This window comes from Gopherus flavomarginatus, chromosome 3 (genome assembly GCF_025201925.1).
Source record: "Gopherus flavomarginatus isolate rGopFla2 chromosome 3, rGopFla2.mat.asm, whole genome shotgun sequence".
Taxonomy (NCBI): domain Eukaryota; kingdom Metazoa; phylum Chordata; order Testudines; family Testudinidae; genus Gopherus; species Gopherus flavomarginatus.
Window position 1 is genome coordinate 22,649,964 of NC_066619.1, and position 24,746 is coordinate 22,674,709.

The 24,746-nt window shown below is 39.5% G+C and overlaps 1 protein-coding gene across 8 annotated transcripts in view; it reads left to right on the top strand.

Annotated features, from left to right (window-relative positions):
• The window catches only part of ZNF532 (zinc finger protein 532), a 160,850-nt gene that overhangs the window by 85,142 nt on the left and 50,962 nt on the right, over nucleotides 1-24,746 (top strand). For 5 of the 8 annotated variants that reach the window (XM_050944644.1, XM_050944641.1, XM_050944643.1 and 2 more), the window contains exons 3-4: nucleotides 9,232-9,393; nucleotides 19,865-22,215. In XM_050944644.1, coding sequence (XP_050800601.1) covers nucleotides 19,885-22,215 — 2,331 coding nt within the window. In that variant the 5' untranslated portion in view covers nucleotides 9,232-9,393; nucleotides 19,865-19,884. The remainder of the gene's footprint in view (nucleotides 1-9,231; nucleotides 9,394-19,864; nucleotides 22,216-24,746) is intronic. The other 3 variants (XM_050944646.1, XM_050944640.1, XM_050944645.1) reach the window with 1 other exon arrangement.

Here is a 24,746-nt window from a genome sequence, read left to right on the forward strand (position 1 = left end):
ATATTTTCCGTAGCTTCTGTTTGCCAGAAGCTGGGAATGGGTGACGGGATCGATCTCTTGATGATTACCTGTTCTGTTCATTCCCTCTGGGGCATCTCGCATTGGCCACTGTTGGAAGACAGGATACTGGGCTAGACGGACCTTTGTTCTGACCAAGTATAAATGTTCTTATGTTCTTATGTCCCTGGGGCCTATAGCATCTTCTGTGTTTTTTTCTGGGATGGGATCTGTGAGAGGTCCCACCACACGCTGTCAGAAAAGCAAGCTTAATTCATATGATCCACTTCACTGGTGTTACTCTCTGTTATGTAGTGGTCTCTTGAAAGCATTTCGGCACTCTGCTAGAAGACCAGTATCCAGGCTTAAAGAACTCCTACATTCTTTGGAAAACTTCTGAGAAAAAATCTTTGAGTGATCAGTAGAAAAAGTAGTGGCTGAATTTTGAGAGAAGCTGAGAAAACGCTTCTCGTAACTCAAGTAGTATGAAAGGGATTTCAAGTCCTTTTACAAAAGCAGGAAGTCCTTTGCTGGGTAGTCGGAATAGACAACCAGTACAAAAGAGGGAAATCAAACAGGTCTAGAGGAGGTAGGACTAGGAGAGATCTCATTCTGTATCACCCCCTCTGAAGTGAGAGTCCCTGATTTGAATACTAAATGGCCCCTCATCGCATTGGTCAGATGGGTTCAATAAATAATCAGAATGGATAGGCTATAAAATTAAATCAGTATCCCCAAACACAAGTTGTTTTTATGTACTGCACCCCAAAATTGGTGGAGAACAGACATGAAGGAAGTTGCATTTCAGAGTAATTGTCCACCATTCTAAGACTGGGCAGAAATGAGTGGTCTTGAACTTCAAACTTTTTCTGTTCTGTTAATCTGAGATACATATCCGTGTTTGCACATCTCACAGAATACTTTTCAGATTTAAGTATGGTTTTAACCATTTTACATTCTAAGTGCTTCCACTTGCTCTCTCAAGTGCACTACAAATCTTTACCAAAGCACTTGTAGCCTTAGTGGCAGCCCTCAGGCAGAAAGGTTTTCACTTTTACCTGTCTCCTAATTTGGGCACCATTCATGGAGAAAGTGAAAGCAGATATTCTGTGAATAATCCATTCTTGGGAGATCATGGTTTCATGACAAATCAGAATGTCACCTTATCCCTGTTGTAATGGACTTTGCAAACTGCACGTTAGGCCAGGGCAGGAGTAGAAGTCAGTGGTCTGGCCTGCAGGCAGATTGCTGTTGATTTTATCCTAAAACACATACCAGAAATCATGCTTGGAAGTAGAGCTCTCCAGGATGAAGGAATAATCAGGAAGGGACCTTGAGATAAAAGAGAGGAATCAGGGTTCAAATGCCTGGCTATTGTGATAGAGCCAAAATGTAATTTAAGTTGGGAAGGTATTGGTCCCAGATGCCTGAGAACAACAGCCTGCCTAAAAGAGGGAAGAGCAGTAGCAGTGCTTTTTCCTGGGGTGAAGGGAAGCTCTGGCTACAAACTTTTCATCCACTCAGCAAGTGGGAATACTGGCCACTTGCATGTATGTGAGTTTTTCCTGTATGAGTTGAGTTCACAGACTGTTTGAAAGTCCAGTGAATGGGAAAGACCCATAGTAGGAAGGGTGAGCCTGGATGTGAGATACAAGTAAACTTTGTTTTACCTGATGTTTTTCACCAAGCATCCAGGCTCACCATTCCTACCCACCTGTACTGGGAATTGATCTACCTTCTTTTGACAGACATTTAGAACTATGCCTTATGTACTCTTTTGGTGAAGTTTAAACATTTAACCTTAACCACGCCTAATGTTACAGCATGCAAGTTCTTTTGAGCTATTTTTCAGCTTTGGAAGCAAACTTAACTGAATTCTTAGTGAGGGAGGAACAAAATTCCTGTTTTGACCTGGACAATTTCAGTCTTACACAGTATTTTATCTGAGGACTTTTATTATGGTGCTATTGTCATATGTAAAAAGTTCAAAATGTATAATTAAAAGAAAATCTTAAACTAAACAGATTTTAACTCTCCCAGAGCTCCCCAAATCAGTTAAATGGATATTTTCTTAAATTTCTAGAATTTTTGAGGGGTTAGCTAGTAATTGGTGTCTCTCCTTACATATTCTCTTTGAAGAACATCAGCATTGTCCTTCTGGTAAGGCAACCTTGAATCATGGCTGACAATACATAGCACAAAGCCAAGGGGTCTAAGCAGCATGACAATTTCCTTCTAGCCATGTACTGAAAGCGAGTTCCCCGTTAACATGTTGTCCCTCCCTTTGGTGTGCCAACCAGTGTAGACTCCATGCTAATTTGCAATTCAGCGAAGACCTTGCAGAATAGAAATGTAACTGAGTGTTGGTCTACAAAGGGAATTCGCTGAGTTCAAGCACACTAGCAGATCCACTGTACATAAGCAGATGTAATAGCTTGCAAATATCTTTAGTCCTCAAAGTCTCAAGGATCTGCCATAGTGGATGTTTTAGTAGCTTTTATGTCCCCTACCTCCTTTACAGATGATGAAGAGAAGATCTATACTTAGCACTAAGGAAAGGAAGTAGTGTAGCTGTTTGGGGCAGGGACTGTCTTTTTATTCTGTAGGTACCACGCTTTGCACAATGGGATCCTGGTCCTTCACAGGGGTTTCAAGGCACTATGATTATATTACTAATAAGTTATTCAAGGCTTCAGTGGCTTTCTTTTTGCTTCCTGCTGGTGTATGATAAATGACAATTATAACTTATTATTTTCATCCATGGACATTTTACATATAGCTTTGTGTTCCAGAATTGTTAAACTGGCTGTGTTTGCCTAGGAAGAAATAGATTTTAAGGCTAGGTGGGACTGTTTAACTATCTTTTTAATCTATGCTGAAGTCCTGAAGGATGTTGGCCAAAGAACCTCACCCAATAATTACTATTTCAATCCAATAACTTCTGTTTGAACTCTAGCATATCTTTTAAAAAAAATCCGGTCTTGATTTATATAGGTAGGATTTGTGCCCATGAAGGTGTCATTCCTCTCCTTATCCTAATTCCTCCTTTCTGATCACTGCTGTCCATTCTGCAATAGCTTCCCTGACCAAACCTAATACAGGTATCAACTACTGCCTCAAAGGTGGAATTGCTGCAGATGCAAATCTTCAATCCCCATCTCTGATTCTTAAAGAAACAGTATAAGGCCAAGAAAATAGAAGACCAGATGAAAAACACAAATGTCCTCAGTGATTTGGATGAACTTTAAAAATGGTCTATTTTCATTTATAATCGAAGAGTCTATCCTTGGCTCTAGGCACTTTTAATATTTATAAAATACACAGTACAGTATATAAAATTCACATTATCGCATTCAATACAGGCACTGCCAATGAACCTATAATAACTCCCACATATGTTGTGACTTCATTCTCTCCCTCAACTAGCTCCCTTCTCAAATATCTGAGCATTTATGGACTGTTCAGCATGCCTGGATAATCATCAATGTTGTGGTCTGGCAGACCGAGTGGAGCAAGTTCTTGAGTCTAGGATGCTTCAGGAAAAAATAATAACCTGCCAGAAAGCCCCACCAATTTTTTAAAAACAAAGCGGGCTTGAGCATATTCACTGATCTAACATGCAGAGGTTTATTCTAGTCAGAGAAATCATCTCAGATAGGCGGTTCCCAAATTCTTCAAGGCTTTAAGTTTTTTTAAAAGTCCTTTTAAAGTCCATTCTGAAATCAGCAGGCAGCCAGAACACATCTGGGAGCATTGATACCATGTGCTGTCAGTGAGAAACGTGGCCAATAAGTAGGTTGCCATATTCTTTGCTAGCTTCAGTTTCTAGATGGTCTCAAAATGTATTTCTATTTAGAGCACAGCCGGTTAATATTGTCTTGAGGTGGCAAAGGCATGTATTACTGTAGCAGGATCCTCAAATGAAAGAAAGTCAGTCATCTTACCATAACAGATGGAATATCTGGCTACAGCTCCTATCTGAATAGCCTAGTATCTAGCAAGATCCTTAAATTGCAAATGTGCATATAATCTTCAGTTTTTATGGCCATGTCTTGCATTTACCAACGTTAGGTTTATCTGGATTGAACATCAGTCTGTTAGCTCTCCTCTAATCCCCAATTTTATGCAAGCACTAGGAAACGTATACAGAAAATTCCCTCTGGAACATTAATTGCTAGGAGTGACAGACATGGTTAAGGTAGAGACAAATTATTTTGGTGTCCATGATTGTTGATCTTGGCTCACCTCTGCATTTCTTTTTACAGTAGTTTTATGGTAGTCTCTAAGCTCTTATTTTTTCTGACTGTCATCATTTTTGCTCTGTGAACTTTTTTGTATCTTTCTGGTAATGAGGGTCCAGTACTGAATTAATATTCTAGACGTTGCTGTATCAAAGCCATATTGAGACTACTAACCTTCTTGGTTTTTTACATGAAGCCTTTGTCTCTATCAGCAAGGTAAGGGTGTGATTCCCCTCCTCATGCACACATACTCACACTAGTTCCTATGAAGCTAGTCCAAGTATAAATAGCAGTAGGACTAGTAGCAGCAGTAGAAGCATGGTTGAGCCGTGCTGAGTACATACCCACCTGGGTGGGTATATATTTGGCATGGTTCAACTGTTCCTCCGCTGTTGCTGCCAGTGTTATGGTGGCTACACTGCTTTTTGTGCTCGTGCTAGCTCAATGAGAGGTAGGGTAAGTATGTGTACACGAGCAGGGAAATTACACTCCTATATGGCAATGTAGACATAGCCTACAACATTTATCATAAAGATGCATTGTCCTCTTTTGCTACCAGATCACACTGCACAACCAAGATTTAATTTGCAGTCCAGTGTTGACCTTCAGGGTACATCTACACTGCAATGTAAGCCAAGGGTTAGTCTATGAACCTTGGGTTTGCAAGCCCAGGCCTTGAACCTCCACACTGCATATTGATTCTGGGTTTAGAATGTCTGGAGCTCGGCCTCAGACCTAGGACTCCAGCTTCCAAACTGCAGTACTGAGTCAGACCTGAGTCAAACCACTATCCCAGGCTTCCTAGCACCCTCTCCAGATGTGGCCGCTTTAGGCTTTGGTTTATTCTGCAGCATGGGAAAACTTGGCTGTCCACCATGCATGTACAAGAAGTTCCCAACAGATCCTGCCAAGTTATCTTTTGGGTCTGCATTCTCCCGGCAACTGGAGCAGTAATACTGGGAGGAGCCACCGTTTGAAGAGCTTCTCTTGCTTACGCTTTCACTCCTGTTTCAGCAAATGGGCAGAGAGCATCCATTAGATGCCATTGGACATTCTGGCAGCAGATTGTGGTGGTGGTGGAGGAGGAGTAGGATGATAGACATGGAAAAATGGAACTGGCTGATGCTGCTTGTGGCTATTGGTGTAGCTGTTGATGTCTGTGTAGATACACATTCCTAGAGCCCAGCCACAAGCAGAGATTAATGGGATCACATCATCGTGCAGACCCGGAATGACCAGCAGTGAGTCCAGAACTTCCGCAGAAAGAAAGTTAAATTTCTGGAGCTTTCTGAGCAGCTTGCCGTACCCTCCAGCATCACAACAAATACATGTGTGCGGTCGTATGAGTCAAGAAGTGGGTTTCTATAACCGTCTGAAAGCTGGCTTATAACCCAGACTAATAAAGGTCCATTACTAACCAGTTTGGCGTTGGAAAGTCAGCTGTGGGTAAAGTGTTCATGGAGGTTTCGGTGCCAATCAGGCGTGTGGTTTACCCAAACAGGCCAAAACAATATTCCTGAAGTAACTGTTGGTTTTGAGAGAATGGGGTTTCCAGACTGCGCCGGGGCCATGGACTGGACTCATGTGCCCATTGTTTGCCCTCTTCAAGGAACATGTGAGTACATAAAGTGCAGAGGGTTCTACGTTAATATGCAGGCCCTTGTGGACCACAGAGGCTTATTTATGGATGCTAGTATGGGCTACTCTGGAAAAGTTCATGATGCCATGGTTTTCTGGTGGTCAGGAGTCTACAGTAGACTGGGATACTATTCCCGCCAAATGACATTGTCATAAATGGAGTTACTGCCCCCACTGTTATTGTGGGGGACCCCACATATCCCCTTTTGCCTTGGGTATGAAACCATATCTAGATCTCAGAGGGACTAGCAAAAGAACATTCAGTTATATTCTTAGCAGATGAAGAATGGCAGTTAAATGTGTATTTGGCAGACTGAAATCCCACTGGCGCTGTTTACAGACACATTTGGAAGCCTTTGTCATGAATGCTGTCCATATTATTGTGGCTTGCTGTGCTCTTCATAATACTTGTGATGCCAAAGGTGCGCCATGTGCCTGTCCATGGAGCTCTTACAGTAATGGATTGCTGAACTGGTGCAATCAACCAGAAAGTCCACCTATCACAACTAGGACAGTATGCATCTACGCACACAAATCAGGGATGCTCGGTGCTCCCACATCATGGACTTACGGAAGAGGAAGAATACTAAATTTATGAATATGCTTGCACAGTCTTTACATCTTGCAATGAAATGTATGTGGGAGGTTGATAGCCGTGCATTGTAGTTATGAATATCATGACAGCTTACGAAGTGGCAAGCACTGGATTTTAGAGTATGGCTTGATTTAGAGAAATTTATTGAGAAATAATGATTGCGTACAACTTCCGAGTTGTCCCTTTTTATGTGATAACCTTTTATTATTTGAAGTACACATTACATGATATAATACAGCGATGCCAATAAAATTTCTTAATAAAATAAACTTTATTTTTTGAAGATTTATTAGAAACACACAATATTAAACCAAATTGTTTGGAACTGATCGCACTGTCAACTCCTGCTGTTGAGTGTCTCTGGCCCCCATTCTCCTTTGCTTTTCTTCTACCTTTAGTGTGCACTTGGTGCCACAGCAGGTGGGTGGAGCTGTTCACAGGGGCAGAGGTCAGCAAGTGGTTGTATGTATGCAAGGAGGAGGGGGCCAGCATGGGCTGGAGATCTGCATGTGGTACATTTGCCGTATCCAACTGCTGTTAAGTCCTGATTGCATGGGCCAGCCAACCATGGAATTGTCCAAAGTGTTCCCGGTCTGCAGCACATGGAACCACGGAGGGGGACTACGACCATGGTGCAGGTGCAGCAAGAGGCTGTATTCTGATGGCTAAAAGCATAAGGTCTCAAACAGGTCTTTCGGCTGAGCTCTTTCTTTGTTTCCTCAACTTTTATATTCCTCCTCCAGAAACTGTGCTGCACACCTCCCTTATGTACTGAAACTCTGTCCTCTCACTCTGCAGCCTGCCTGTGTCTTTCTACTTGCCGCAAATCTTTCTCCCTCTGGCACTGCACCTGCTTGTTGGTTCAGAATGTCCAGAAACATTTCTGCTTGGACTGGTCTGTGACAGTTCTGCATCCCAGGGGCCTGCTGGAGTGGGCCTATGCTGCTGAGGTGGCAGGACCATCAGACATTGCAGGACCATCAGAGCTGGAAGAGTCTAAAAGCAGATATCAGACTGTGTGCATTATTATTTGTGTTTCCCAGAGAGGTTCAGTGCCTCGTGAAACAACAAGCTAAAAATGATCTTTTGTAACCTGAGCTCATGAAGATTCTGAGAGGAATGCCTCAGCTCCCAGAAGCTGCTTAGACAAAATTCAGTTAATCACAGTGAAAAGACTGCACAGACAATGGTAAGTTACAATTTACTATGATTTTGTTTAAAAGTTACAGAGCTCCTTGACCTTTTGGGGATTGTTGAAGGGCTGGTGTAGCTTTCTACGTAAACCTTCTCTATACTTTCAGGCATTCCACATTCTTGAAGACATCACCAATCCTAGAGGTCCCAGAATGATGAAGGGGGATTTTATTCCAAGCTGCTGGTGGCAAGACAGTTGTGTCTGAGACAGAGGTGTTTCTTGACAGAGCAGCATATGTACGAGTGGAGTGGGCTGTTGACCTATAGAGGAGGGCCTGGAAAATATTCCCTTCCCTGAAATTTGTCTGACTATCTGGAGTCACTACTACAGGGAAAAAGTGCTGCTTCAGTGCCCAGGATTGGATCAGAATTCATGAGGGAATCAACAGAATGCTGTACAATTGTCCACATAGATGATTGTCTCTCTGCTGCTCTGTACAGCACTCATAGGCTGTTCTGAATGCATCTACCCAGGAACTATGCGTAAACACACATTCTGTCCTCCCCCATCTTCTTGGAACATTTCTGTACTGCATACAACCTCCTGGTTGTACTCCAGACATTGATTTTGTCACCCATGGACTACACTTAGCCTCCCCAACAGTGGACAATTTTCTGTTTACGGGTGACTTGTTATGATGTGGCATGCCTGATTTGTACAATGTGGTGTATTAAAAGGGAAAGCAGTATTGGTTCTTATTTTACACATCCTGGCACATCTCTGTAAGCATGTGTGAGTTTGTAGTAAAATTTTAGTTTTAAATGCTTGTTTCATTGTTCTTTGTATTTCCTTGAATCATAGGTGCCAACTTTCCCCGGCACCAGTGGGGGCTCGTGCCCCCCCGGCCCCTCCCTGACTCCACCCTTTCCCCACCCTTGCCCTGCCCTCATTCCAACCCCTTCCCCAAAGTCCCCGCCCCAACTCCACCCCCGCCCTGCCTCTTTCCCGAGCGTGCCACTTACCCCCTCCCCCCCGAGTTGTGTGAAACAGCTGTTTCATGGCGCAAGCGCTGGGAGCTGGGGGGAAAAGGCGGGCACATGGCGCATTCGGAAGGAGGCGGAACGAAGGCAGAGGTCAGCTGGGCGGGGAGCTGCCGGTGGGTGTCGAGTACCCACCAGTTTTTCCCTGTGGGTGCTCTAGCCCCAGAGCACCCACGGAGTCGGCATCTATGCCTTGAATCCCTTGTGGTGTGTGTCTGGAGGGGCTTATGTCACAGCGCTAGGCATTAGCAGATATATGTTGGTGCCCATAGCTTGCAATAAATTTTGTACTGGGTTATAAATAGGAAATTCCTCCCATCCCTATGTTAATAACAACAAACATGGAGCCAGAAACTTAACAAGCTCAGGGACTACTTCTGCCTTTTGCATTTCTGATGCTGCATTCTCTTTAGTAACTTTGTAATTCTGTTTAACAAAAGAAAAAAATCATGTTTCTTTGCTGCTGCTTATTGCTAATGGTTCAGTTATCTGTTAATTTTTTCTCTTGTTACTGTGAAGACTGTGTTAAAAGCCACATTTATAACTACATCAAGCATTTTACAATTTTCCGTTATCTCTGTTTAGAAACCACCCTTCATTATGGATTTGAAACTGCCTGGAATTCGTCCCAATACAACAGCGCCTTCTCTAAGGGCAACTGCTGTCTTTGAACTAGTGTCCTAAAACTCGCTTTATCCACATGACTCGGGTCCTTCAAGCTGTTCCACACAGACATAATCTGCATTGGTATGGAGACCTATTGAAGTCAATAGGGCTGTACATTGGCTCAGAAATCTGAGTGGGTGAAATAACTGGATGGGCACTGTAGTTTGTGCACAGGGCTCTGCACTTTGCCTAATTTTGTGTTTTTTATTTTATTTTATTTTATTTTTATTGCAGTAGTGACTAGGAACCCTAGTCGTCATATAGGACTTGGTGCTCTACATTTCTTTATATTTTTATACGGCAATTCAAAACAGCTGTTAAAAATAACAAACTATGTTTTTATTTCATCTATTATATGTGTAGGATAACATGCAGTTAAGTCAGTGTTTCAGCTACAGGTGACTTTTTTAACATTAAAATCGGTTTTTACAATAGTATGAGCATTTGTATTAAATGTTTTAAAAGTAGGGCTGTGAAGCAATTAAAAAAATAATTGTGATTAATCACAATGTTAGAATACCAGTTATTTAAATATTTTGGATGTTTTCTACATTTTCAAATATATTGATTTCAGTTACAACACAGAATATAAAGTTTATAGTGCTCACTTTATGTTTATTTTTAATTACAAGTATTTGTGCTGTAAAAAAAAAAACAACTCCAAAAGAAATAGTATTTTTCACTTCACCTAATACAAGTACTGTAGTGCAGTCTTTTTATCATGAATGTTGAACTTAGAAATGTAGAATTATGTACAAAAAAAATTGCGTTCAGAAATAAAACAATGTAAAATTTTAGAGCCTACAAGTCCGATCGGTCCTACTTCTTGTTCACCTATTGCTCAGACTAACAACTTTATTTACATTATGCAGGGGCATAAGAATGTTTAGCATATCTGGCACATAAATACTTTTCAATACTGGCTACAAAAGTGCCATGCAAATGGCTATTTTCACTTCCTGGGGACATTGTAAATAAGAAGAGGGCAGCATTATCTCCCGTAAATGTAAACAAATCTGTTTGTCTTAATGGTTGGCTGAAGAAGTATGACTGAGTGGACTTGTAGGCTCTGAAGTTTTACGTTGTTTTGTTTTTAAGTGCAGTTATGTAACAAAAAATGTACATTTGTAAGTTGCACTTTCAGGACAAAGAGATTGCACTTCCGTACTTGTAAGAGGTGAATTGAAAAAATATTGTTTTATTTATATAGTGCAAATATTTGTAATAAAAATATACACTTTGATTTCAGTTACAACATAGAATACAATATATATAAAAATGTAGAAAAACATCCAAAATATTGAATACATTTCAATTGGTATTCTGTTTAACAGTGCAATTAGAATAGCAATTAATCACGATTAATTTTTTTAATTGCGATTAATTTTTTCGAGTTAATCGCATGAGTTAACTGATTATTCAACAGCCCTATTTAAAAACAGATTATTTTTAGTATCAACTATATGATTACATTTTTTTTGTAGGGCCAAATTAATTTTTTTAAATAGAATTCTCAGCCCTCTTCATTAAAAGTCTACCTCTTTTAAGAGACCATCTTTTGTGTCGATGTTTGAGTGGTCGATTACTATCGGTTTAACTGTATTTGGTCCATTTTTTTTTCATTAGGGATAGACATCACACTTTCCAGATTCAATTATCAGGGTCACATTTCTTATCTTTTTTGACAACTAGACAAACAAGTGTTTCTCATCTTCAATGTCTCCCTAATTCTCTGGCTTTTCAAAAATTATTGTCAGTGGTTCGGTAAGTTATACTTTCCTTAACACAAATGGATGTCATTTGGACCACCAGATTTGAATACAGTGGAATTCAGTAATTTGCACTAATGGCTGCAACTATAATTTTGAATAAATTAATTTTGTAAATTTGTAATTAAGTGCACAAACAATAGAACAAGGCTACTGTTATTTCAAAATGTACTTTTTATGCTTGAAAAGTGTAGTTTGTTTATATCAGTGTTTCTCAAACTGTGGTCACTGCTTGTGTAGGGAAAGCCCCTGGTGGTCCAGGCCGGTTTGTTTACCTGCCCCGTTCGCAGGTCCGGCTGTTTGGGGCTTCTACTGGCCGCGGTTCGCTGCTGCAGGCCATTGGGAGCAGCTGGAAGCGGCGGCCAGTATGTCTCTCGGCCCGCGCCACTTCAAGCAGCCCCCATTGGCCCGGTGCAGTGAATATCGCGGCCAGTGGAAGCAGTGATCGGCCAGACCTGCAGAGGGGGCAGGTAAACAGCCCGGCCCGTCAGGGGTTTTCCTTACAGAAGCGGCGACCCCAGTTTGAGAGAAACTGGTTTATATGCTACAGTGCACCAGTATGTTTTTTGTAAAAGTCATAAAATCTTGAGTACAATACTTTGCTAACAGTCTTTACTGAGAAGGTGAATTATTCTGAATCAAGAAATGCAGTTTGGAGAAGTATGAATTAGTGAGGTACAGTTGTGTATTATTTTCAAGAAGTGAATTTATTTAAATCAAAGCAATTTCAGATCACTTACTTCAATCATGATTTAAATCATTAATTTTAATCCTCTTTTGAATATGTACTTTTTAGTTATTTTCCTAAAGAAAGATTAATACATGTTATTTGTTAACTGTTAAAACGTTTTGCTTGGGAACTAAATTCCTATTAAATTTGATCCTTCTTTTTGGTAACCAGGAGGATACACTATCTATACACATTAATTAAGCTGTTACATAAAGTGTAAGTTATATTTATTCAAATTCTTATTTTTTACATTTTGCGTATGTTAGAAAATGGTGAATAATGCATTTCCTATTTACTAGATGGTTAATTTTTTAACATGTGAGCCTGTCAAGCTCTAGTTGGATAGAAATTCAGATCAATTAAAAATGCACAACACCAGTATTTTAAAACTTTTTGTTAAATAAAACTACTTAAATCTGGTGCATACATAACAAACAAAATTATGAAAGATTTCTTTGCATTGTAAACTAACCAATTTATTAAACAAAGGAAGTATTGTCTATAGTTAATAAATTGAACTGATTGTTTTTGGTCATCATGTCCTTCAAGATTTTAAAACGAGTAGATCTCATCCTCTCACACCTAGTTTTTTTTTTTCCCCCATAGATTGGAAGAGGAAACTAAATCCCAGTTGGTTTCTTAACTTTGAATGAACTAATCATTGAATTGAACTGGTTGACTAAACAAATACATTGTTTTCTGTGCTCCTGCAGAAGAGGCTACTCCTGTCAAAAGTTGATTTAGCATTTCAACAGTCTGATTCCAGGAGCTTAGCCAGTTCCTCCAGTTCAGTGTTGAATGTTAATTTTTTGTATTTAATTTACACAATTTTAATATAAGAAGCTTGGGCCATAATATAGGTTGTTGGTTGCAAATTAATTTTAAATAGGTTTATTTAAAAAACATTTAATTTAAATAAAAATCCAGATTTGATTTTTTTTTAAAAAATCTTGATTTTTATCGACCCTGTTTTCACTCCAATTCCTGATTTTTATTCATAGTAGGGCTGTCAAACAATTAAAAAAATTGTGAAATTAATTGCATGATTAATTGCACTATTAATAATAGAATACCATTTATTATTTATTTAAATATTTTTGGATGTTTTGTACATTTTCAAATATACTGTTAATAATAGAATACCATTTATTTAAATATTTTTGGATGTTTTGTACATTTTCAAATATACTGATTTCGATTACAAGATTACAAAGTGCACAATGCTCACATTATATTTATTTATATATATTTAGTTCTGATTACAAGTATGCTAAGCATATCTGGCACGTAAATACCTTGCAAGGCTAGCTACAAATGTCCCATGCAAATGCCTGTTCTCACTTTCCAGTGACATTGTAAATAAGAAGTGGGCAGCATTATCTCCCATAAATGTAAACAGACTTGTTTGTCTTAACGAATGGCTGAAGTAGAAGTAGGACTGAGTGGACTTGTAGGCGCTAAAGTTTTGCATTGTTTTTGTTTTTGAATGCAGTTATGTAACAAAAAAAAATCTACATTTGTAAGTTGCTCTTTCACGATGAAAAGATTGTACTACAGTACTTGTAAGAGGTGAATTGAAAAATACTGTGTCTTTTGTTTATCATTGTTACAGTGCAAATATTTGTAATAAAAAATAGTATAAACTGAGCACTGTACACTTTGTATTCTGTGTTGTAATTGAAATCAATATATTTGAAAATGTAGAAAAACTCCAAAAATATTTAATACATTTCAGTTGGAATTCGGTTGTTTAACAGTGCGATTAAAACTGTGATTAATTTTTTTTTAGTTTATGCATGAATTAACTGTGATTAATTGACAGTTCTAATTTATAGGTATTTTTTCAACCTCTTTATTATTTCCTAATTTTCCAAACTTTTTTTCCTGTTAAAGACAGATGTTAAAACTGATTTCACATGCCTTGCCATTTTTAGTCGTAGTCATTTTATATGGTTCTTTTTTCTCAATAGAAGTATTCTCCCTTCTCTGCTATATTTGTGAAAACCCTTTTAATTCTTATCTCCTGTAGCTATCAGCAACTTGTTCTTCTTTCTCTGGTGCCACTCCCCTCATCACATGACATCTTTCCGACAAAGAGAACCATTTCTTCTCTCTATCCAGTTTTCTCTATTGTCACCTCTGTCATTCCCCATTCCTTTTTTTGAAGACACTGTTAATTCTCAAAATTACAACCATCATACCACTGTTGGCCTCCAAAACAAAACCACCACCCATCCCCAAGTTAACGATGTGTTACTTACTGTTTCTCAATACAGTACAGGATGTAGTGATCTTATCTTTTAATGACATCATTTCCTACCACATCCTCAGTCCATTTTAATATCTCCTGCCTCTTCCTTAGCACTGAACCTACACTTCTTATTGTGGTCAGTCACTCCTTCCCACTGTTCTGATCTTGCCTCCCTTACACTACCTTATTTTCGTCTTTGACCTCAGCACTGTATTTGACATTATTGGCTACATCAATCCTATGTTTTAAACATGATGGTGGTATCTGATATTCTTTTGTCTTTCTAATAGCTATTGGAACGTGGATTATAGGTCCACTAAAGGCTGTCCTTGAAAGTTCTAGCTGCGTCCACTTCTTTGTGTACTGTTTCCAGCATGGATGTCCAGAGTCTCTTCTATCAGAGCACAAAGGATTTCTGAAATCCTATGCTGTGACTATGAAGAAAAGATTATTTACCTCCACAGTAGCATTTGCAAAGTCCATGGCAACTGAACTGATCTGAGGTGGCAGGCTAGTAAACGTAATGTGGTGATGGCTGAGCTTATTTAGTAGTGAGGAATTTTAGGATTACTTTTTTTAAAAAGAGTTTTTTGTCAGGGTTTGTCAGCTACAAAATAAAAAATTTATTGCTTAGATTAAATACTAGCAACATTTAATATGACAATTCTAATTTATATTAAAACTTCCCTTTTAACCCCTGGGAAAGTCTCCAGCATCTCTCATTTGTTTGTCTGCTGAGCAGTCAATTCCACTGTCATAAATTGTCAGCCATATCTTGGCCATGGAATGGCTAGTTGTTGGTTCGCCAAGCGTGGTGTGCAGTAGAAGTGCTGATGCTCCCAGGCTACCCAAATCCTATTACAAGTATACTTGCAAATGTGATTCTCAGATGACTGCCTGCCATATGACAGCTAAATTCCTGGACTGCACAAGGTTGTCTCCTGATTGTCATAGCACATAGGGTTTTCCATATTAGATCAAACCAAAGATACCTCAGACCCAGTAGTATCCTGTCTCCAGAAGTGGCCTATGCTTGATGTTTCAGAGGCATGTAAATACCCAAGCATCAGTAAGATATCTGGACATAGGTGCAGTCCTGGATGCAGTGTGTGTGGGGTGGTGAGTAGAAACTTCCTTCCTTCCCAAATACCTATGCTGTGACCATGGCCTGAGATACTTCTAGCTACCAGCTGAATGGTAGACATGTGAGTTTTCAAAAGTGGCAGGATTGGACCAACAAAGGCATCTTCTAGCTGTATTTTAACTATCTGTGACGTATTATGTTCATGGTTAACGCTAACAAAGCTGGAGCCCCTGCAAAGCTATTTTATTGTTCCCCTTACATACAAGGGCCAGAATTCAATAATCAAGGTTCTTTCCTCTTTCCACCCCAAATACCTATGCTGTGACCATGGCCTGAGATACTTGTAGCTATCAGCTGAATGGTAGACATGTGGGTTTTCAAAAGTGGCAGTATTGGACCCTCAAGTCACTGTACAGACAAAATGGCAATTTCCCCAGTCTTTAGACTTTTATATTATCTGCCTTTCCTTTTGAAGGTGTCCATCACCAGTGTATCAGGGCACCAAACACAGCTATTAGACATGCATTATTTTGTTCCCAAACACTTGTACTTACTATAACAAGACTTTAGTCCATCTCAGGATGGATGGTCAGTTCATCTGTAAAAATCGCATCTCAACATATCTGAAAAACTTTTAAGGAGCTCAGTCATCTGGTAACACAAAATGAGTTACAGAAACTGAACACACACGTTTAAATGTCACAAGCAAACAATTCTGTTGCAACTCAGCCTTGATTATCTGAAATGTAGTCCTGTCCCCCACCCCCATCATCTTTTCAAACTATGGTCTGGGGAGCCCTTCTGGGTGATCCATGGAACATAATCTGTCATATTAGCGAAGCCTCTGTCATTCTTCAAAGTAGTGATGATTTCTTCCGGATGTGGCACAAGACTTGTAGGGCTGTTCTACATGGGGAACATTTTTCTAAAATGCTACTCTCTGTTTCTAAAACTAGTTAAGCCAAACAGATTTTAATGCTGGCTGAAGCTTTAGGATAGATTCATTTTTAGATCCTGAACCATTTTTACTCAACTGGTGTCAAAAAGCAGATTTTGAACTAAGTGTCAAATTTAAGGTGAAGAGCAGAATCCTCAGCTTTTGCAGTTAAATACCTCAAGAGAACTGTAGCAGTGAGTAGCATCAGTACAGCTGAAAAAGGGATGGGGCTTAAGGTCTCTGTTAAACTTTTAAAAGTCTTGTCCTGGTTTACATTTTCATTGCTGCACACATACATAAGTTCTCGTTTGTGGTACGTTTGAGAAAGAGAGTGCACAGGTCACTTCAGTGGAGCTGCACTGGTTTACATCGCCTAAGGCTCAGACCTTTGAATCTTCCTTGTATACCAGAAATGAAAGATATAGGCATGGGCTAGCCCAACTGGCTGATTATGTGGAGAATAAAGTACTGAGGATAAAGGCGTGAAACAACATGTTTTAGATATTTCAGTACAGATGTAAGCACCAGAGAGGCAAGAAGGCTACTGAATAGTCACAGAGCTGCATACTGTAGTACCTGTATGCAGAATTATTGTTTTAAAAAAAGAAAAAAAAAACATTCAAACAGTCCTATCCTATTTCTCCTCTTCAAAAACAAACAGTCCCCCAAACAAAAAGAAAAACCCAACCATCACCACTGTCACCACCACAATAACCTGGTAAATTTGTTTATTTTATTTTTGTTTAATACCTTATTTTATTTTACTTGTATCGCATCCTGAGTGTGCTTCAATAAACCTATTCTGAGCAGCTGGCTAGTGATATCTCTCCATGGGGAGATTAAGATATTTTAAATTCCACTGGAAACCAAAACTTGTGTATATGGTCTTTAGGAGATCCTGTGAATTTGTGGCCCAACATCCTGTTTTTCTCTGGTTAGGTTGTCAATGAAATAGTTGAGAACTACTGCGTTCTTCCAACAAAGGCATCTTCTAGTTGTATTTTAACTGTCTGTGATGTATTATGTTCATGGTTAACGCTAACAAAGCTGGAGCCCCTGCAAATCTATTTTATTGTTCCCCTTACACACAAGGGCCAGAATTCAATAATCAAGCTTCTTTCCTCTTTCCGCCCCAAATACCTATGCTGTGACCATGGCCTGAGATGGGAAGGGAAGTCTAGGTATTATGTTTAGACTAGGTATATGTATTCATGGAAGGAGTTAAGTGAGTAGTGAGTGAAGATTTCTGGTTAGTAGAAATAAAGAGGAATGTGTGATTTCCCCTAGTGATATACATGGATGATACTCGCAAACAGTACAAGGTGCTGAAGTTATGGCCAGAGAGCCCTTGTTCAGTAAGTAGCAGCTTGTTCTGCACACCATGTGCTCATCAAAGCACTGGAGCACAAGCAATAAAAATGTCACTAGTACTTCATTCTGTCTCAGGTGGGAGCCCGTGGCCTGACTCCTCCTGCAGATGTGGTAGCATTGTCTGATCCATCACTGCTCTTGTTAACTATATGTGACAGGACCCAGTACTCTCTTTTAATTTTATCCTGTCAAACAGCTCCTTTAATGGTAGCAAGCAGAGCCCTCTGCCTGTCCTGCACAGGAAGTAAGCATGCCACTAAGTTCAAGCTCCTGACTCTTTCATCAGGTTTTCAGAGAGTTAGGACTTGTGTGCATGGGGAAATTGACAGGCAGCTATAACGGAAAATCCCTGCGTAGACACACTGTTCTGAAATAAATGTAACTTTATTCTGAAGTAACTACTTTGCTTCCAAAGTATTTTTGGAAGCAGAGTAGTTATTCCAGGCTAAATCACTTTTATTCTGGAATGGAGTGTCTACATGGGTATTAGTATTTCAGAATAGCTGTGCTGGTAAGTTTCCTCTGGGAAGACAAGGCCTTAGCCAGAATCTTCTCAGGTGCTTATGAATTTGCACAAGGCAGATCTATCCCCATCACTTGGTATTCTAAAGGCTGTAGTTGAACTTTTGTCCCTCTGAAGCTCCCAGGACAAACCCTGAGATTAGAAAGCTTTTGCTGCTTTGTTATAATCTCCAGGTCTGCTTCCTTACAGCCAAAAATGTTCTATTTTCATTAGCGAAAACTTGGTTGTCTTCCCAAATATCATTACTTTACAAATGAGGTCAATATGGTATTTTAGTCTAGGATGTCAAGTAGTCGTGCTTGTCTGGATCTGTGAACAGTGACAGAGTCCTGTGCCACCTTATAGACTAACAGACGTATTGGAGCATGAGCTTTCGTGGGTGTATACCCACTTTGTCAGATGAAGTCTAGTCTAGGATGTGTTTGTTTAAAGACCATCTGAAAAATGTTACTGCATTACATCCATTGGTCAGGCAAACGATGTTGGTATGATATGTGTTTACAAGCAGTTCAGTTAATAGGATTTTAACCCTAGAGTAGAGGGGGAGCAAAAGGTCCTTTGCAGGTATTCCTCATACTCTAACCTTGTGAAAATATTCTGGGGGCAGTTAGTTAATAACCCACCCTTTTGTAAACTCAAAGGAATTTCAATCTGCCTAGTTCTTGCAGAGAAAAAGGAAAGATTGCAGGGCAGTGTCACAGTTAACAAAGGGCAGCCACCATAACAAAAGTACTTAACAGTCAATGGGACTACTCAGAGTACATAAAGTTAAGCAAGTGTGTAAATCTTTGCAGGATTCGGGTCCATCGTGAGTGACTGGAAATAGTCTGTGAAATAGCTTATTGAGGTTAACTGTTTACTGTGAAGATCGTTCAAATGCCCAGGACTGCAAAGACCTCATGACCTTAATTGATTCAGTCACTAGATATGCTGTGTTGCTGTAGCCATGTTGGTCCCAATGTGTTAGAGAAACCAGGTGGGTGAGGTAATATCTTTTATTGGCCCAACTTCTGTTGGTGACAGAGACAAGCTTTTGAGCTACATAGAGCTCTTCCTCAGGTCTGGGAAAGGTACTCAAGACTGTCACCGATAGTTTGATCTTGTATTTAGCTATGACACTCCTGAGTACCATTTCCAGACTTGAAGAAGAGCTCTGTGTAGCTCAAAAGCTTGTCTCTCATCAACAGAAGTTGGTCCAGTAGAAGATACGACATCACCCATCTTGTCTCAGTCAATAGATGTCAAATAGTGGGCAACACACCTCCCTCTCTACTCCTTTGTCTATTTAATTGGAGCAGAACTTATCAGCCTAAATATATAGACTAAATTGGAATTAATCCTGATGGAACCTGTTTCATAGCTGTACTGAAAAGTGAGTATTCTGGACATCCAAGTCATATAGAGGGTAGTGTGATGGAACAATGCATTTTTAAAAATGCATTTGATCTACATTCTTTGTGTATGTTCAGTGATCTGCCTAACTGTGAAAAGTACAAATGTATAAGAGATCTAGGTTTTTAAGTTCCATAATGTAGAGGTGTCTGGCTTTTAAATACAGGAGTAGGGTGCTTTTGAAAGGAAAGTGTAAATCTAAAACAAAAGGGAAAATTATAATCCCCAAAGACTTCTTTTGTGCTGGTCTCACAGTGTAATCATTTGGCATGTTCGCTTGGACCTGGACAGCTATTGTATAATTTCTAATTTCTGAAAAGAAATTGTGATTTATAGCACTTCTGTACATTCATGGGTGAAATAAGTGTATGGTAACACTTCGCAAAACTATTTGCAAACTATGTATAGGGGCATTATTTTTATTATATATATTATATTCAAATATGGTTTTGATGTTTAATATACTGATATAAAGATTTTCTGCTCTTTTTACAGATTTGCTTCCAAACAAATACATGAACATGGGGGATATGAAGACTCCCGACTTTGACGACCTTCTTGCAGCCTTTGACATCCCAGACATGGTTGATCCTAAAGCAGCCATTGAGTCTGGACATGATGATCATGAAAACCACATAAAACAGAATGCTCACACAGATGAAGATTCTCATGTGCCATCATCATCAGATGTTGGTGTGAGCGTCATTGTGAAAAATGTACGTAATATTGATTCTTCTGAAGGAGTGGATAAGGATGGCCACCATTCCACAGGCAATGGCTTACATAATGGTTTTCTAACAGCATCTGCTCTTGAAAGTTATGGTAAAGATGAAGGGAAGTGTCTGAAAGAGGAGGGGTCAGCCTCTGAGGGTACTCTGAAAGACTCAGCTTTCAACCAGTTTAGCCCAATCTCAAGTGCTGAAGAATTTGATGATGATGAAAAAATAGAAGTGGATGATCCTCCAGATAAAGAAGAGATGCGTGCAAATTTCAGAGCAAATGTGTTAACAGGATCAGTTTCTCAGCAGGAATATGACAAACTAAAGATGCTTGGAGGGGAAAACTTGATTAAACCTGGAATTCCAGTTTCAAGTAATGTAGATAAAAACAAAGGTGTTAAAAGAGAAACAGAAACAAACTCAGTGAATTTAAGTGTCTATGAACCATTCAAAGCCCGAAAAATAGAGGACAAATTGCTAAAAGACAATTCTGAAAACAGGGTACTTGATGGAAAACTAGGTACTGAAAAAGGTGAAACAAATCTTGCTAGCATTTCACAGTCCAAAGCAAAGTCATCAGCAAAGCTTTCTTCATGCATTGCTGCAATTGCAGCACTGAGTGCTAAAAAGGCAGCTACAGATACTAGTAACGAATTACTGTCTACTTCAAGAGAATCTTCTCCATTACCAAAAGACATGAATGAAAGTCCCCGGGCTATTGAAAAATCACCTGAATCTCAGAGTCTTATTGATGGTGCTAAAAAACCATCTATAAAACAACCCGATAGTCCCCGAAGTGTATCAAGTGAAAACAGCAGCAAAGGGTCTCCATCTTCTCCTGCAGGGTCAACGCCAGCCATTCCAAAAGTTCGCATAAAAACCATCAAGACTTCCTCGGGGGAAATCAAGAGAACAGTTACAAGGGTGTTGCCAGAAGTTGATTTGGACTCTGGTAAAAAGCCAGAGCAAACTGCTTCCATGGTAGCTTCCATGACATCTCTCCTATCCTCTCCAACTTCTGCTGCTGTTCTTTCTTCTCCTCCTAGGACACCTCTCCAGTCAGCAGTTGTCACTAATGCAGTTACATCTGCAGAACTTGCACCAAAACAGGTCACTATTAAACCTGTGGCTACTGCCTTTCTCCCAGTTTCAGCAGTTAAAACAGCAGGTTCACAAGTTATTAATCTGAAGCTTGCTAACAATACTACAGTGAAAGCCACTGTAATATCTGCTGCTTCTGTGCAAAGTGCCAGTAGTGCCATTATTAAAGCTGCTAATGCTATACAGCAGCAGACTGTTGTGGTGCCAGCATCAAGCCTAGCCAGTGCTAAACTTGTGCCAAAGACAGTCCATCTTGCCAACCTTAATCTTCTGCCTCAAGGTGCTCAAACCACCTCTGAACTCCGCCAAGTGCTAACAAAACCTCAGCAACAAATAAAGCAGGCAATAATTTCTGCAGCAGCCTCACAGCCTTCTAAAAAAGTGTCGCGAGTCCAGGTGGTATCATCTCTGCAGAGTTCTGTAGTGGAAGCCTTCAATAAGGTGCTGAGTAGTGTTAATCCCGTCCCAGTTTACGTCCCAAACCTCAGTCCTCCTGCCAATGCAGGTATAACGTTACCAACACGTGGTTACAAGTGTTTGGAATGTGGTGATTCGTTTGCACTCGAAAAGAGTCTGACACAGCATTATGATAGAAGGAGTGTGCGAATTGAAGTGACATGTAACCATTGTACAAAAAATTTAGTTTTCTACAATAAATGCAGTCTTCTTTCCCATGCTCGTGGACATAAGGAAAAAGGAGTTGTAATGCAGTGCTCCCATTTGATTTTAAAACCAGTCCCAGCAGATCAAATGATAGCGTCTCCTTCAAGCAATACTGTTGCATCTTCTACTCTTCAAAGCCCTACGGGAGTTGGCACACATACTGTAACCAAGATACAGTCTGGCATAACTGGAACAGTAATATCAGCCCCAGCAAGTACACCTATCATTCCAGCTATGCCTCTAGATGAAGATCCATCAAAACTCTGTAGACATAGTCTAAAGTGTTTGGAGTGCAATGAAGTTTTCCAAGATGAGACATCTCTTGCTACACATTTCCAGCAGGCTGCAGACACAAGTGGACAAGTAGAGTATCTTATGTTTAAATTCCAGTGTTTCAGCAGTAAGAATAGGAGATTTGAATATGTTTTTTGCTTTCACTTAAACATTCATACCTCATTTGAGAGAAGTAATAAATACTTGAAAAAATATTTTAAAAATAGAAAAAAAACTGCAAGCACAAAATAGTGAATGTCATTGTTTTCAGAATTAGAGTATACTGTTAGAAAAATTTTACTCAATCCAGGTCTTAAAAGTTTACATCTGTAAGGGTGTTTTAGGTTTTTTAAATTAAGATTTAGCAAAGTTGTTTAGAACTATGCCCTGAGATACTGATATTGGTAATGAGAATTTGTAGTGATCCTTTATTATGCTTTGGAATTTAAATATACAATGGAATCCACTTAATTGGCACCCTCCTTAACAGTACTCTCACTTAATGGGAATGATTGTCTTATGGTTGATTCTGTCTTTGATTTGATTTCAATTTTTATTACTTGTAGTGCGTAAGTGTGCTAGGCGCTTATTTGGGTGCTACAGTGATTCTAGGCAATGAATAAATGGCACACTAACTCTATTTAAATGATATGCCTGCTGTGTTTTGCGGGCCTTCTGAAAATAGGAGTGAAAAGTGATGTTTGCTAGCATATATTTCGAGCTGTGTGCCCATTTGTTTACTTGTTACTGCTTTCTTTCTCTCTTATGGTTGGTAAAATGAGTCAAATTGATCTTAATATAGTATTTTAAAAATGTTGTGTACATTGCATACTTTAAATAAAAACTTATTAAATAAAAGTGAAATAAACCAATGCACAATGTATTCTATAAGCCTCTGATAATTGAGACCATTGCTTAATTGGCATATTTGGATTTTCCCTGGGGTGTGCCAATTAAAAAGGATTCTACTGTATTTCAAAGCATTTCGGTGGCTTTTGTGTTGCAACTTCCTGTTATGTGTGAATAGAAAGCCAGTAAATCCACTCAGATCGACAGAGACAGGAGTGTGGTATAACGTTCTTCATCTTACGGACAATGGCAGGGGTAGACTTGCTGAGCTTTTGCACTTAGTAAGAAATCCTCTGATAGTACAGATGCAGATGGCTTCTACAAGGGCCTCCATATTATTTAAGACTCATTGTGGGACTGTGCTCCTGGGATGTCTGTGAAACAACACTTTGTACACGTCACCTCACGTAGCTAATCATATAAAGGTAGATGAGTGTGGAAACACTGAATCCAGGATTGCGTGGATTATGTGACACAGTAGCAGATGGTATTCCAGCTATTAGCTGGGATAATAGTTACAGAGGGCCTGTAGTGAAATCTCATGGCCTTACTCTGGGTTGCTATGTACGAATTCCCACTCTTTGAATGCTGTAGAGATTCCTGCATAAAGTCTGATTACTCAGGCTTTGGGTGAAGAAGATGGAATGGTGAATTTTCACCCTTAGGTCCCACTATAATTTTTAACCAAGCGTTTAACCAGTTATTGGCATGGTTGACTCTAAATATATTTTGTGTCGATGCACAACATAGTTAAAACTCCATAACTGGTCAGCTCACCCTGTAAGAGGCCTAGGCTGGCATACAGTTGGCTTTTTTATAACTAATCCATTACTATTATTTATATTATGGTAGTGCCTAGGAACCCCACCTAATCAAGGCCCCATTGGGCTTGACACTGTAAAAGCAAGTAATAAAGAAGACATTCCCTGCCCCAGATCGCTCAGAAGCTACATATCAGACAGGACACGTGGCATGCGGGTGGGGTGGGAGGATGAGGTAAGGATAAAATGAACAGAGTTGAGCAGAAAAGCATGAAAAAAAAATTCTGCTCCATCATGCTGGGTCTTTGTTTGTGGTTTTGCAGAACAACCTATTCATGTTTGTGTAATCGGTGTGGCTTGTGCTGTTTCCTCCCAGTTGTCCCTAAACGAGGATGTTCTTGCCTAATGGGACAGCTGCCCAGATTTCCCCAGAATAAGCCTGAGTAGGCAGAATGAGAGGTGCAGACATTCAAATACAGTTGTGAAGGCAGAAAAGCTGCTATGGGGACGCAAACTAGACTGTATTGCATATAACTTGTGAACGACATGGCTGTCTCTAACTGGTAACAAAACCTCTTTAAAAGTTTAAGTGTTGACAAGGCCTTAGTATCTGGCCACGTGATATTCTGTTTTCAAAGAAAAAAAACAAGCATTTTAGCTACATCGGCCTCTATCATTTCAGTGAGCCACTGCAAGGGCAGAAAGTTTTAAATTCTCTTTTTTTTTAAAGGACACTGATAATAAATAAATTTTAAATGCTATAAATCTCTGTTTGCAAAATCCTCTTTAAAAAACTGAATTATTTTTCCTATTTATTGTGGTCTTTTTCCTTTGTCAGACATGGTTTTAACCTCTCTGACTACTTTTTTATATATGTGCATTATTACATTCAGTAGTATTACAACTGAGATGCAGTGCCCAACGTGAAAGCAGCTTTAATGAACACGACCATTTTAGGTAACGACAGTATATCACATTTTTCTGACAAGATATATTTTTGTGCTCTGTCAT